Source organism: Oncorhynchus clarkii, chromosome 25, assembly GCF_045791955.1.
Source record: "Oncorhynchus clarkii lewisi isolate Uvic-CL-2024 chromosome 25, UVic_Ocla_1.0, whole genome shotgun sequence".
NCBI classification, from domain to species: Eukaryota; Metazoa; Chordata; class Actinopteri; order Salmoniformes; family Salmonidae; genus Oncorhynchus; species Oncorhynchus clarkii.
In genome coordinates this window covers 35736443-35749238 of record NC_092171.1, presented here as the reverse complement: position 1 = coordinate 35749238, position 12796 = coordinate 35736443, and the positions used below count along the sequence as shown (strand labels likewise).

Below are 12796 nucleotides of genomic sequence, written 5' to 3'. Positions count from 1 at the left end.
CCTCTTTCAACAGTCTATGGCAGGGGAATGGTTTACCAAGAAAAACTTCCAAAATGACTAAAGAACTAATCTCTTTTTGACCTTAGATGTGGTAAATTTGGAGTGTTCAAAATTATTATCAGTATGTTCCGGCCCCCCGGAAATTCCTCTCAGACAAAAATCGGACCCCGCGGCTGAATCTAGTTGCCTACCTATGGTCTATGGTTTTGAGATGTGCTGTATCTTTGAGCTATCCCTCCAAGTGCACAAAGCTGGTAGACATGACATTATCACAATCAAACTACAACCATTACAATGAAATTATAATCCATTACAACCAGATTATAATCCATTACAACAAGATTATAATCCATTACAACCAGATTATAATCCATTACAACCAGATTATAATCCATTACAACCAGATTATAATCCATTACAACAAGATTATAATCCATTACAACCAGATTATAATCCATTACAACCAGATTATAATCCATTACAACAAGATTATAATCCATTACAACCAGATTATAATCCATTACAACCAGATTATAATCCATTACAGCCAGATTTTAATCCATTACAACAAGATTATAATCCATTACAACCAGATTATAATCCATTACAACCAGATTATAATCCATTACAGCCAGATTATAATCCATTACAACCAGATTATAATCCATTACAACAAGATTATAATCCATTACAAACCAGATTATAATCCATTACAACCAGATTATAATCCATTACAACCAGATTATAATCCATTAAAACCAGATTATAATCCAGGTCTAGTTGTGAACTGGTAATAATGACGTAATTTCAAACAGTTTAACCCGCTGCGAAGACTGTGATGGGAAACGACTGAATACTGTGAATGAAACAATGAAAGCTAACCCCGTACTGACCTGTAGCACCTCGTAGATGGCTTTCTTATACATGGGCTGCTTGATGAAGGTGGGCTGATGGAAGGCGTTGGAGAAGGAACTGAAAGGCAACAGTTTCTCTACACACACCTGTACAACACAACATTGTCATTGATCTTTTTAATTTATTTTTTAATTAGTGGAACAGAAATGGTGTTTATAACGGGTGGTGTTCAGTAGGGTATACTGTAGCAAAACGTTTAAAACGGAAACTGAAAATAACTGTTTTTTATTGGGCAAATTAATCCAGGTAGTCCCTTCCAGTTCCACTCTGTTTTCATCTGTTTGGTGCCTACCGAACACAACACTGTTTCCCTGTTTTACAGTTTTTTACTCACCACTGAGAATTTTCCGTCACCGAACCACATGACCCATCGTGTCCCCTCGGCAGCTCGGCTGCGTCCGGTCATCCACCAGGAGACAATACGACCAGGCCACCAGGAAAACCCCCTCAGCTTCCCCCACACCAGCTCCCCAATGCCGAAATCCCGCCCGTCCTACAGCACAACAAGAACAACGGTCAACAACAATAACACCACCAGGGGTTCCAGAGTGGCACAGCGGTCTAAGGCACTGCATCTCAATGCTAGAGGCGTCACTACAGACCCTGATTCGATTCCAGGCTGTATCACAACCGCCCGTGATTGGGGTAGGTCGACATTGTAAATAAGAATTTGTTCTTAACTGACTTGCCTAGTTAAATAAAGGTTAAATAAATACATAAAAGGAGAACCCCCTCAGCTTCCCCCACACCAGCTCCCCAATGCCAAAACCACACCTGTACTATCATCACATACCCATACTAACAAACAACAATGTACTCACTGAACTATCAGTCAGTGTCTGGTGGATGACCGTCTGCTAAATGGCATACATTATATGCAATTGCTACACTGTGTGTTTACCTCGTACTCCGGCTCAGTATCAGCAGTCTTGGGGGATGTCTTGTCCCCTCCTGCCATGGGGACAGGTTCAGGTGTGGTGGCCACAGTCGGGGACGCTGGGTCCGTGGGCTGCTGTTGTTGTTGTTGTTGCTGGTGGGGTGTGATGACGGACACCTCTTCTTTCTGTTGTGGCTCAGGCTCCATCTCCTCATGGTCCTCCATTAAGTTCAACACTGACACCAGTTGGGCTTTTTTCTCTGCCTGAAACACCACAGAGACAGGGGACAGGGAGAGGTCACTTTTCTCTGCCTGAAACACCACAGTGCATATATATATACAGTGCCTTGCGAAAGTATTCGGCCCCCTTGAACTTTGCGACCTTTTGCCACATTTCAGGCTTCAAACATAAAGATATAAAACTGTATTTTTTTGTGAAGAATCAACAACAAGTGGGACACAATCATGAAGTGGAACGACATTTATTGGATATTTCAAACTTTTTTAACAAATCAAAAACTGAAAAATTGGGCGTGCAAAATTATTCAGCCCCTTTACTTTCAGTGCAGCAAACTCTCTCCAGAAGTTCAGTGAGGATCTCTGAATGATCCAATGTTGACCTAAATGACTAATGATGATAAATACAATCCACCTGTGTGTAATCAAGTCTCCGTATAAATGCACCTGCACTGTGATAGTCTCAGAGGTCCGTTAAAAGCGCAGAGAGCATCATGAAGAACAAGGAACACACCAGGCAGGTCCGAGATACTGTTGTGAAGAAGTTTAAAGCCGGATTTGGATACAAAAAGATTTCCCAAGCTTTAAACATCCCAAGGAGCACTGTGCAAGCGATAATATTGAAATGGAAGGAGTATCAGACCACTGCAAATCTACCAAGACCTGGCCGTCCCTCTAAACTTTCAGCTCATACAAGGAGAAGACTGATCAGAGATGCAGCCAAGAGGCCCATGATCACTCTGGATGAACTGCAGAGATCTACAGCTGAGGTGGGAGACTCTGTCCATAGGACAACAATCAGTCGTATATTGCACAAATCTGGCCTTTATGGAAGAGTGGCAAGAAGAAAGCCATTTCTTAAAGATATCCATAAAAAGTGTTGTTTAAAGTTTGCCACAAGCCACCTGGGAGACACACCAAACATGTGGAAGAAGGTGCTCTGGTCAGATGAAACCAAAATTGAACTTTTTGGCAACAATGCAAAACGTTATGTTTGGCGTAAAAGCAACACAGCTGAACACACCATCCCCACTGTCAAACATGGTGGTGGCAGCATCATGGTTTGGGCCTGCTTTTCTTCAGCAGGGACAGGGAAGATGGTTAAAATTGATGGGAAGATGGATGGAGCCAAATACAGGACCATTCTGGAAGAAAACCTGATGGAGTCTGCAAAAGACCTGAGACTGGGACGGAGATTTGTCTTCCAACAAGACAATGATCCAAAACATAAAGCAAAATCTACAATGGAATGGTTCAAAAATAAACATATCCAGGTGTTAGAATGGCCAAGTCAAAGTCCAGACCTGAATCCAATCGAGAATCTGTGGAAAGAACTGAAAACTGCTGTTCACAAATGCTCTCCATCCAACCTCACTGAGCTCGAGCTGTTTTGCAAGGAGGAATGGGAAAAAATTTCAGTCTCTCGATGTGCAAAACTGATAGAGACATACCCCAAGCGACTTACAGCTGTAATCGCAGCAAAAGGTGGCGCTACAAAGTATTAACTTAAGGGGGCTGAATAATTTTGCACGCCCAATTTTTCAGTTTTTGATTTGTTAAAAAAGTTTGAAATATCCAATAAATGTTGTTCCACTTCATGATTGTGTCCCACTTGTTGTTGATTCTTCACAAAAAAATACAGTTTTATATCTTTATGTTTGAAGCCTGAAATGTGGCAAAAGGTCGCAAAGTTCAAGGGGGCCGAATACTTTCGCAAGGCACTGTACAGTGGGGCAAAAAAAGTATTTAGTCAGCCACCAATTGTGCAAGTTCTCCCACTTAAAAAGATGAGAAATAATCCCGAGATTAGGCTGGTGTAACCGATGTGAAATGGCTAGCTAGTTAGTGGGGTGAGCGCTAATAGCGTTTCAAACGTCACTCGCTCTGAGACATGGAGTGGTTGTTCCCCTTGCTCTGCAAGGGCCGCAGATTTTGTGGAGCGATGGGTAACGCTGCTTCGAGGGTGGCTGTTGTCGATGTGTTCCTGGTTCGAGCCCAGGTAGGAGCGAGGAGAGGGACGGAAGCTATACTGTTATACTGGCAATACTAAAGTGCCTATAAGAACATCCAATAGTCAAAGGTTAATGGACTACACACAGGACTACACACAGACAAGCCAATCACCAGTAGAATCAGGAGTTAGGACTACACACAGAGAAGCCAAACACCAGCAGGATCAGGAGTCAGGACTACACACAGGAAAGCCAATAACCAGTAGGATCAGGAGTCAGGACTACACACAGACAAGCCAATCACCAGTAGGATCAGGAGTCAGGACTACACACAGACAAGCCAATCACCAGTAGGATCAGGAGTCAGGACTACACACAGACAAGCCAATCACCAGTAGGATCAGGACTACACACAGACAAGCCAATCACCAGTAGGATCAGGACTACACACAGACAAGCCAATCACCAGTAGGATCAGGACTACACACAGACAAGCCAATCACCAGAAGGATCAGTGTGCTTCACACATTCTAGTAGTGAACTGACCTCAATGGGTGTAGCATTTCAATATCAACAAGTCAGGGAAAAGTAGCGTAAATTAGGCCTACCTAATGTTTACACAATTATGGTTAAAGAGCAGGAATATGGTAATTATAGCCGTGAACTACTAGATAAATCAGAACAGATCTCCCTTGAAATTGAGGTATTTTGACCACAATGGGACAACCTGGTAAAATAAAGGTTCAATTAAGACAAATAAAAACCAGATTCTAGAACCGTGCCATCCTAAACTTGTATAAACATTATTTTCTCAGTAAAAGTCCACTCTGTTCACTGATACAAAAGCAAACAGGTTTCTCTTCCAAAAGAAAGTGAAAGGAAAAATCCACTCCAAAAATATATTCTGATATTTTTTGCATTATTACAGGCCCTAAATTATATATATATATTTTTTGGCCCTAAATATTTTGCTTGTCAGCAGTCCATTTTTCACTTGCCACCTCAAAACCGGATCATCATGGTGTGGCAAGTGACATGTTGCTTCTTGAAAAACCTACAACCTGAAAACCTGAGCGCTGACATGCAAAACATTTTGGGAATGTACTGTATCAACAGTGGACAAATGACAAAATTATTAAAATATTGTTTTTGAGTGGATTTTTCCTTGAATGCTACCCTGTATAAATAGCCTGTATAAATAAACCTATATATCTGAATAAAGATACAAATCCTATACAATACTTTAGTGTCCAATGTCCAGCACTGGCGGCTGTTCACACAATACAAAGAGAAAACTGTAGTATAGAGCACTGCCCAATAATGTTTCTACCATGTTGTGCTGCTACCATGTTGTGCTACTACCATGTTGTGCTGCTACCATGTTGTGCTACTACCATGTTGTGCTACTACCATGTTGTGCTGCTACCATGTTGTGCTGCTACCATGTTGTGCTGCTACCATGTTGTGCTACTACCATGTTGTGCTGCTACCATGTTGTGTTGCAACCATGTTGTGTTGCTACCATGTTGTGCTGCTACCATGTTGTGCTGCTACCATGTTGTGCTGCTACCATGTTGTGCTGCTACCATGTTGTGCTGCTACCATGTTCTGTTGCTACCATGCTGTGCTGTTGTCATGTTGTGTTGCTGCCATGCTATGTTGTCATCTTTATGTAGTGCTGTGTTGTCTCTCTTGTCGTGATGTGTGTTTTGTCCTATATTTTTATTTTAAAAAATATATTTTTTTATCCCAGCCCCCGTCCCCGCAGGAGGCCTTTTGCCTTTTGGTAGGCCATCATTGTAAATAAGAATTTGTTCTTAACTGACTTGCCTAGTTATATAAAAGGTTAATTAAATAAATACAATTTAAATATCTGCTGACCAATAGCATCTCTCTATGTAAGGTATATGCTAGGCCCTGACATCTCCAGGCAGTAGACAGAGGGAGAGTTCACTGGGTTTTGGTACCTGACACTGAACCAATCACACAGAGAGGACGAGAGAGAGGCCCTACATCCCCTCTCACACTAAATTCCCAACAGCTGCACTCATCCTACTGCAGTCTGCCTCTCTCTCTCTGTCACGTTCTCTCTCTCAATCAAGTTCTCTCTCTCTCTGTCACTTTCTCTCTATCAGGTTCCCTCTCTCTCTTGCTCTGTCACTTTCTCTCTCTCTGTACCAGGTTCTCTCTTTCTCTCTCTATCAGGTTATCTCTCTCTCTCTATCAGGTTCTCTCTCTCTCTGTCACTTTCTATCTCTATCAGGTTCTCTCTCTCTCTCTCTCTCCCTGTCACTTTCTCTCTTTCTATCGGGTTCTCTCTCTCTGTCACTTTCTCTCTTTATCAGTTTCTCTCTCTCTATCAGGTTCTCCCTCTATCTTTCTATTTTTCTCGCTCAGTCGCTGTCTATCTCTTTATCTCTGTTGATCTATATCTCTCTCCTTGCCTTTCTCTTTTACACACAGTATATATCTCTCAAAACACACACACACATGTGAAAACCCTTCCCTGCACTTATTCCAATGCTCTGGTGCAAAATCTTTCTCAGGTTTCTCTCACACTATGAGTGTCCCAGGACTGTAGTGTATCAAATAGTGGGTGCTTATATTTGTCCTGTTTCATTTCATGTACAAGTGGGTAACCTGTACAAGTGTGAGGTGTGAAATGAAAATTGAATTTTTGCATATCCCAACTCTCCCTGAGACACCCTCGGAGAGATAAGGAGAGGGCTGGGAACAAACCCTAAGCCCCCGTCTGAGTCCCTTCCCTTCCTCCCTCTCTGCCTCTCGCCCTCCCTCCCTCCCTCCATACAGTAGGCCCTCAGGGAGAGGGGGTGGATGGGGAGGGGCTGGTGAGGCAGAGCAGAAACATGTGGTGTTCAATCAAGAGGCTCTGCTCTAGTTTATAAATATCTGCAGTAAGTAGTGGATGGCTTCCTGGTTCAAAGCCCTCCTCAACCATATGTGTTAGAGTGTTGGTTCAGCTGGCTCCGCTAAAGGTTATACAGGAGGCAGGGGATTTGATGTGTAGAGGAGGGAAAATATGTCCTGTAAAAAAATAATACTTTAAACACTGTTTTCTTCTAAGTCTATGATGGTAATAAACTTTTTACCAGGTTTTAGTTGAACACAGGAGTCAGGGGATGAGCAGAGTATAGAGGTGGTGTCCTCTTGGACGTGTGTTAGATTTAAACAAACTTGTGAATCAAAACACACTGATTCAAACACTCTGAACCAAATAAACTTGTTAATCAAACACTCTGAACCAAATAAACTTGTTAATCAAACACACTGATTCTAACAAACTTGTGAATAAAACATCCTGATTCAAATACACGGATTCAAACAAACTGATTCAAACAAGCTGATTCAAACAAAATCCAAATATATTATCTACTTATAGTAATAAAGTTTTACTATGTTTTCTTATGCAGTCGAATAATTGATTTGGTGCCAAGATCATTCCTGGCAAGTCAAATCTGTTACAAGTGCACCTGTTGATACTGTGGACACAGTATGGCACAACAAAGGAATCTCTGCTAATCATTGACTGGAAAAATACAAAATAAACTGACTTCAATGGGTTCAGACTCATTGATAATGTAACAGGCCATCTGGTGGGACTACAACACAGTAAGTAAGTTACAGGTAGATTTTAAGGAAGTGAGGAAAACTTATGCACTCACTACTGTAAGTCGCTCTGGATAAGAGCGTCTGCTAAATGACAAAAATGTCAAATAGAAATGTAAAATCCTGTAGGCTACTGTACAGTACTGTTACAACGGTACTGTGGTGGCCATCTTGGCACGTTTTGGGGGAGTAACTGCTCTCTCCAGGGTGCTGCTAGTGGGTCATTTATCCTCAGAATCAATGGAAAGCTGACTCTACCAAACAATGGTGGGGGAGGAATAGCGTACAGGGGCTATAAGAACCAGATATTTGTCTCTGGCCTTTTTCCCAGTTGTAAATGCCCCCTTTTGGGGCCTCTCTCTCTCACGTGAGAGTGCAGCTACACCAGGCAGGCAGTCTGCAAGACAGGCTCTCTAGATCTACAGGAGAGAAAAAATAAAACGCACAAGAGGTAGTGGGGAGAGAGAGAGAGAGAGAGAGAGAGAGAGAGAGAGAGAGAGAGAGAGAGAGAGAGAGAGAGAGAGAGAGAGAGAGAGAGAGAGAGACAATGCAGTCTTTATCATTTTACACACGCTGCCTACCACTGACAACTTCAGAAATACCAGCTAGCTAGCAGCACATATACACTATGTGCCAACTCAGAGATCAACATAGAAAATGACACCATGAATGGATACTAACAATAAGACCAGTAGGAAGGAAAAGTAGCTACTCCTGGTAAATGGTATCTTTGATGTTAAAAAGATGCTGAGTGTTGGTATAATGTACCATACAGACATACTGTCCTACACACTAAACTTGTCTCAAATATATACAGTACTGTACTGCACACAGGAAAGAAGGCAAACATAAGCAACAATGGAGAAACGACTAACTGCTAACTGTTATCAGCTAACTGCTATCAGCTAACAGTTATCAGCTAACTGCTAACTGTTATCAGCTAACTGCTAACTGTTATCAGCTAACTGCTAACTACTAACTGCACCTGGTTGAGATTAGTAGGTTAGTAGTTATTCGGTGGAAAAGCCCTCCACTCCTCTGACTGACTTCCTGACTACAGAGACATTTTGCAGAAGACAACCTCTCTTGTCACGTGTTTGTTGTTCAGTACCCCATGAGGCCCCCAGTTCCTAGGCAAATAATAAGAGCTGCTTCTTATTCATAGACTGGATCTATAACAGTTTCCACACATAATAGCAGCTTCATGTCTAGTGTTACCAGATGAAATAGACAACTACACGGTTAATATACAGGTATGGTCAAGGATTTGACCAAGTCATTTCTCTGACACAAAGATCTCCAACACGTCTCCTCTGTAGTCAGGAACAGTGAATTACTGTATACTGTATGACCAACTGGGTGGTATTTGTAAAGCATTAATAAAACACAACCATTTCTTTCCCCACACAGGAAGAAATCAATGCGAATTCCCAGAGAGTTGTAAGCTAAAATGAATAATGTGATTCAACATTATAGTAAACAGACTGTTAGGATCATCAGATCATGATCATAGCTGCTTTCAGGCAGGTAATTAACCCTGAAACACCTTAACACACAGATGAACACAGCAGAACCGTGTGTAGCAATGTGGTAACAGTATTCATTAGCCCTAATCGTTGTCATAATGCCCCACAATGGCTGTGTATTTTATTACTGGCCCAGTCACTCAGATACACACACACATTCACACACATCTGTTCCACGCGCGCACACACACATTCGCACATGCCCAAGCACACACACACACACTGGGGGTCACACACACACACACACACACACACACACACACACACACACACACACACACACACACACAGAAAGACTCCATCTGGTCCCCATTGTATTGGGTCCTTTTAGGAGGCAAGTAGGAATAATATTCCAGGGTCAGTCATGAATACATGAACATAGTTCACTATGAATACACAAATGGTATTGTTAAAACTGCCACCCGATGAGCTTGGTCAAATTACTTTCAAAAGGACTTGAAAATCTTTTAATCATCTTACAAGGAATTTCAATTAAGCATATCCCCCCCTTCTACTTACTATGCCTGTAATATGTGGTTGTCCCACCTATTTATCTTAAGATGAATTCACTAACTGTAAGTGGCTCTAGATAAGAGCGTCTGCTAAATGACTACAGTGTAAAATGTAGACTTAAAACAGTCCCCACGACAGAGAGAAGGGTTGAGGCCTAGCATTGAACTTCCTCCCAGTTCAACCGGTTCAGATATTCAATCTTTACACTACAAACTCTACAGCTGCTAAACCGTCTGTCAGAGACATAGGCATCATGCTTTTAGAACTATTCTGATCTAGAATGGGTGGGTGATAATGTACATAAAAGTGTCATGTATTGTGTAAGCAAGTAGCTTATCTAAACTGGGAAGAAAACCAAACCCCCCCGGGAAAAAAAATAGTAAAAACACAAGAAAACACAGCTAATGTGTGCATTAAAAACTCTTAGTGTTACTGCTGTAAAACAGGAATCAGGATCACATTATTCTCATAAAATAAAATAAAATAAATAAAAAACGTTTTCTCTGCACTTGTGAAAATCACAGCTTTCACTTTCCTTTCATAAAGAGAGTGTTTCCCTTTAAGCTGCTGAGAGACAACAGATGGGCAGTAGCAACTCTAGTGGAAATACCCGAAGTCAGCATATTCCTCTTGCTGTATGCGGGTTCATCTCTAATGCACACTCTCCACCACAATGTTAGCAAACAAATAATGCAATTCACATACCCATACACGCTGGCACACAATCCTTTTAATCCAATGTGGGGGCTGCAATTTGTTTACCCCCCACTCCTGGGGTAGAGGAGATCACTCAATAAAAATAAAGAAAGAAGCATGAACATTTCTTTGTCTGGAAATTCAGGGTCAGGTGACTGAAGACAGGAATTCTGGTTGGCTAGAGAGGACTTGCAAAATGTTGGCAGTGAGCCAAGAGGCTGCCTTGCAAACAGTGCTGGAAATATGCTGCAAACCTCATCTTCATCCTCATATCCATAGCTGGGGCTGGGGGAGGGGTTAGGAGAAGAATGAGGGGCGGGTGGAAGGAGAGAAAAGTCCACTGTAAGACAAGGAACTTAAAAAGAGTGATCCCTCTCTTTCTCTGGGAGAAACGGAAGAACAGAGTAGAAAGGAATTCTTCCCCTTTAAGCTAACCCTTTCAGTTCAGACAGCTCCTTTCCTTCTCAGTCAACTCCAGAAACACAGTGAACCTGATGCCTTGTCCCCAGCAGCAACAACAACAACAACAACAACAACAACAACAACAACAGCCAAACCAGCCAGCTTATTCTTTACCTCTTCTGTTTAGTCCTGGGAAAAGGGCTTCTGCAATGCCATCACAATAAATCCATCTTTATGCAAATGTTATCACAACAAATCCATCCTTATGCAAATGTTATCACAATAAATCCATCCTTATGCAAATGTTATCACAATAAATCCATCCTTATGCAAATGTTATCACAATAAATCCATCCTTATGCAAATGTTATCACAATAAATCCATCCTTATGCAAATGTTATCACAATAAATCCATCCTTATGCAAATGGTATCACAATAAATCCATCCTTATGCAAATGTTATCACAATAAATCCATCCTTATGCAAATGTTATCACAATAAATCCATCCTTATGCAAATGTTATCACAATAAATCCATCCTTATGCAAATGTTATCACAATAAATCCATCCTTATGCAAATGTTATCACAATAAATCCATCCTTATGCAAATGTTATCACAATAAATCCATCCTTATGCAAATGTTATCACAATAAATCCATCCTTATGCAAATGTTATCACAATAAATCCATCCTTATGCAAATGTTATCACAATAAATCCATCCTTATGCAAATGTTATCACAAAGAAATAAAATGTATATCACAATATACTGACTATTTCTTCTAACACATGCTTATTTTATGAAATGCCCTCTTTATGTTATCTTATGATTTTTAAAGCCGCTAGTTGAAAGAAAATCTGCTTCTATATTTGTAAAATGAGAGCTGTGGTGCCTAACCTCAGCTGCCTGTTTCTGTGGTTCTTTACCACGTTTCACTCGCCAGACCCCAGCATGTCCTGCTAATTTGCAAATAATTCCCCCCGCCAGACACTCTTATGGGTTCTTCCCAAGCCTGCTCCAATGGCAGGGCTGAGGGCTGGAGGGGTGGGGTGAGAGACGAAATGGTAACCCCCCATCTTGTTGCCATGGACACAGCCACTCATTACGTAACAGTGACAGTCTCACTACAAGTTCTGGCCTTACTACCAGGAGTATTATAGTCTGAAGTGAAGAGGGAGGAGAGAAAGAGAGGGGGGGGGGGGGGGAGGAAGGAATGAAGGAGAGAAAGGGAGAGAGAGAGAGGAGAGAGCAAGAGAGCGAGGGAGGGAGGGAGAGAGAGGGGGGAAGGATGGAGAGAAGGGGAGTTAGAAAGAGAGAGGAGGAGGGATGGAGGGAGGGAGGGAGGGAGGAAGGAAGGAAGGAAGGAAGGAAGGAAGGAAGGAAGGAAGGAAGGAAGGAAGGAAGGAAGGAAAGAAAGAAAGAAGGAAGGAAGGAAGTAAGGAAGGAAGGAAGGAAGGAGAGAGAGCGAGAGAGAGAGAGAGAGGAGAGAGAGAGGAGAGGGTAGGGAGGTAGAGACAGAGGGGAGGAGGGATGGGAGAGAGGGATAGAGAGAAAGAGATAGGGAGGGAGGTAGAGACAGAGGGGAGGAGGGATGAGAGAGAGGGATAGAGAGAAAGAGATAGGGAGGGAGGTAGAGACAGAGGGGAGGAGGGATGAGAGAGAGGGATAGAGAGAAAGAGATAGGGAGGGAGGTAGAGACAGAGGGGAGGAGGGATGGGAGAGAGGGATAGAGAGAAAGAGATAGGGAGGGAAGTAGAGACAGAGGGGAGGAGGGATGAGAGAGAGGGATAGGGAGGGAGGTAGAGACAGAGGGGAGGAGGGATGGGAGAGAGGGATAGAGAGAAAGAGATAGGGAGGGAAGTAGAGACAGAGGGGAGGAGGGATAGAGAGAAAGAGATAGAGTGGGAGGGAAACATTTCTAAGGATTTATGACATATTGTTTTGAGAAAGAGTTATTAATGATCTGAAATGAAATCCCACAGCTTGAATAAGCAGTAGAGTACATTACGTCACATTAGGTTAGTAGGAGTAGGAATGCTGTGTAG

At 42.1% G+C, this 12796-nt stretch overlaps 1 protein-coding gene across 3 annotated transcripts in view; it reads right to left on the bottom strand.

Annotated features, from left to right (window-relative positions):
• LOC139383302 (DNA (cytosine-5)-methyltransferase 3A-like) overlaps window positions 1–12796 on the bottom strand; it is a 65736-nt gene that overhangs the window by 30268 nt on the left and 22672 nt on the right. For all 3 annotated transcript variants that reach the window (XM_071127774.1, XM_071127773.1, XM_071127775.1), the window contains 3 exons: window positions 1817–2056; window positions 1250–1408; window positions 894–1001 (listed from right to left, as the gene is read on the bottom strand). In XM_071127774.1, the coding sequence (XP_070983875.1) occupies window positions 894–1001; window positions 1250–1408; window positions 1817–2056 (507 nt within the window). The remainder of the gene's footprint in view (window positions 1–893; window positions 1002–1249; window positions 1409–1816; window positions 2057–12796) is intronic.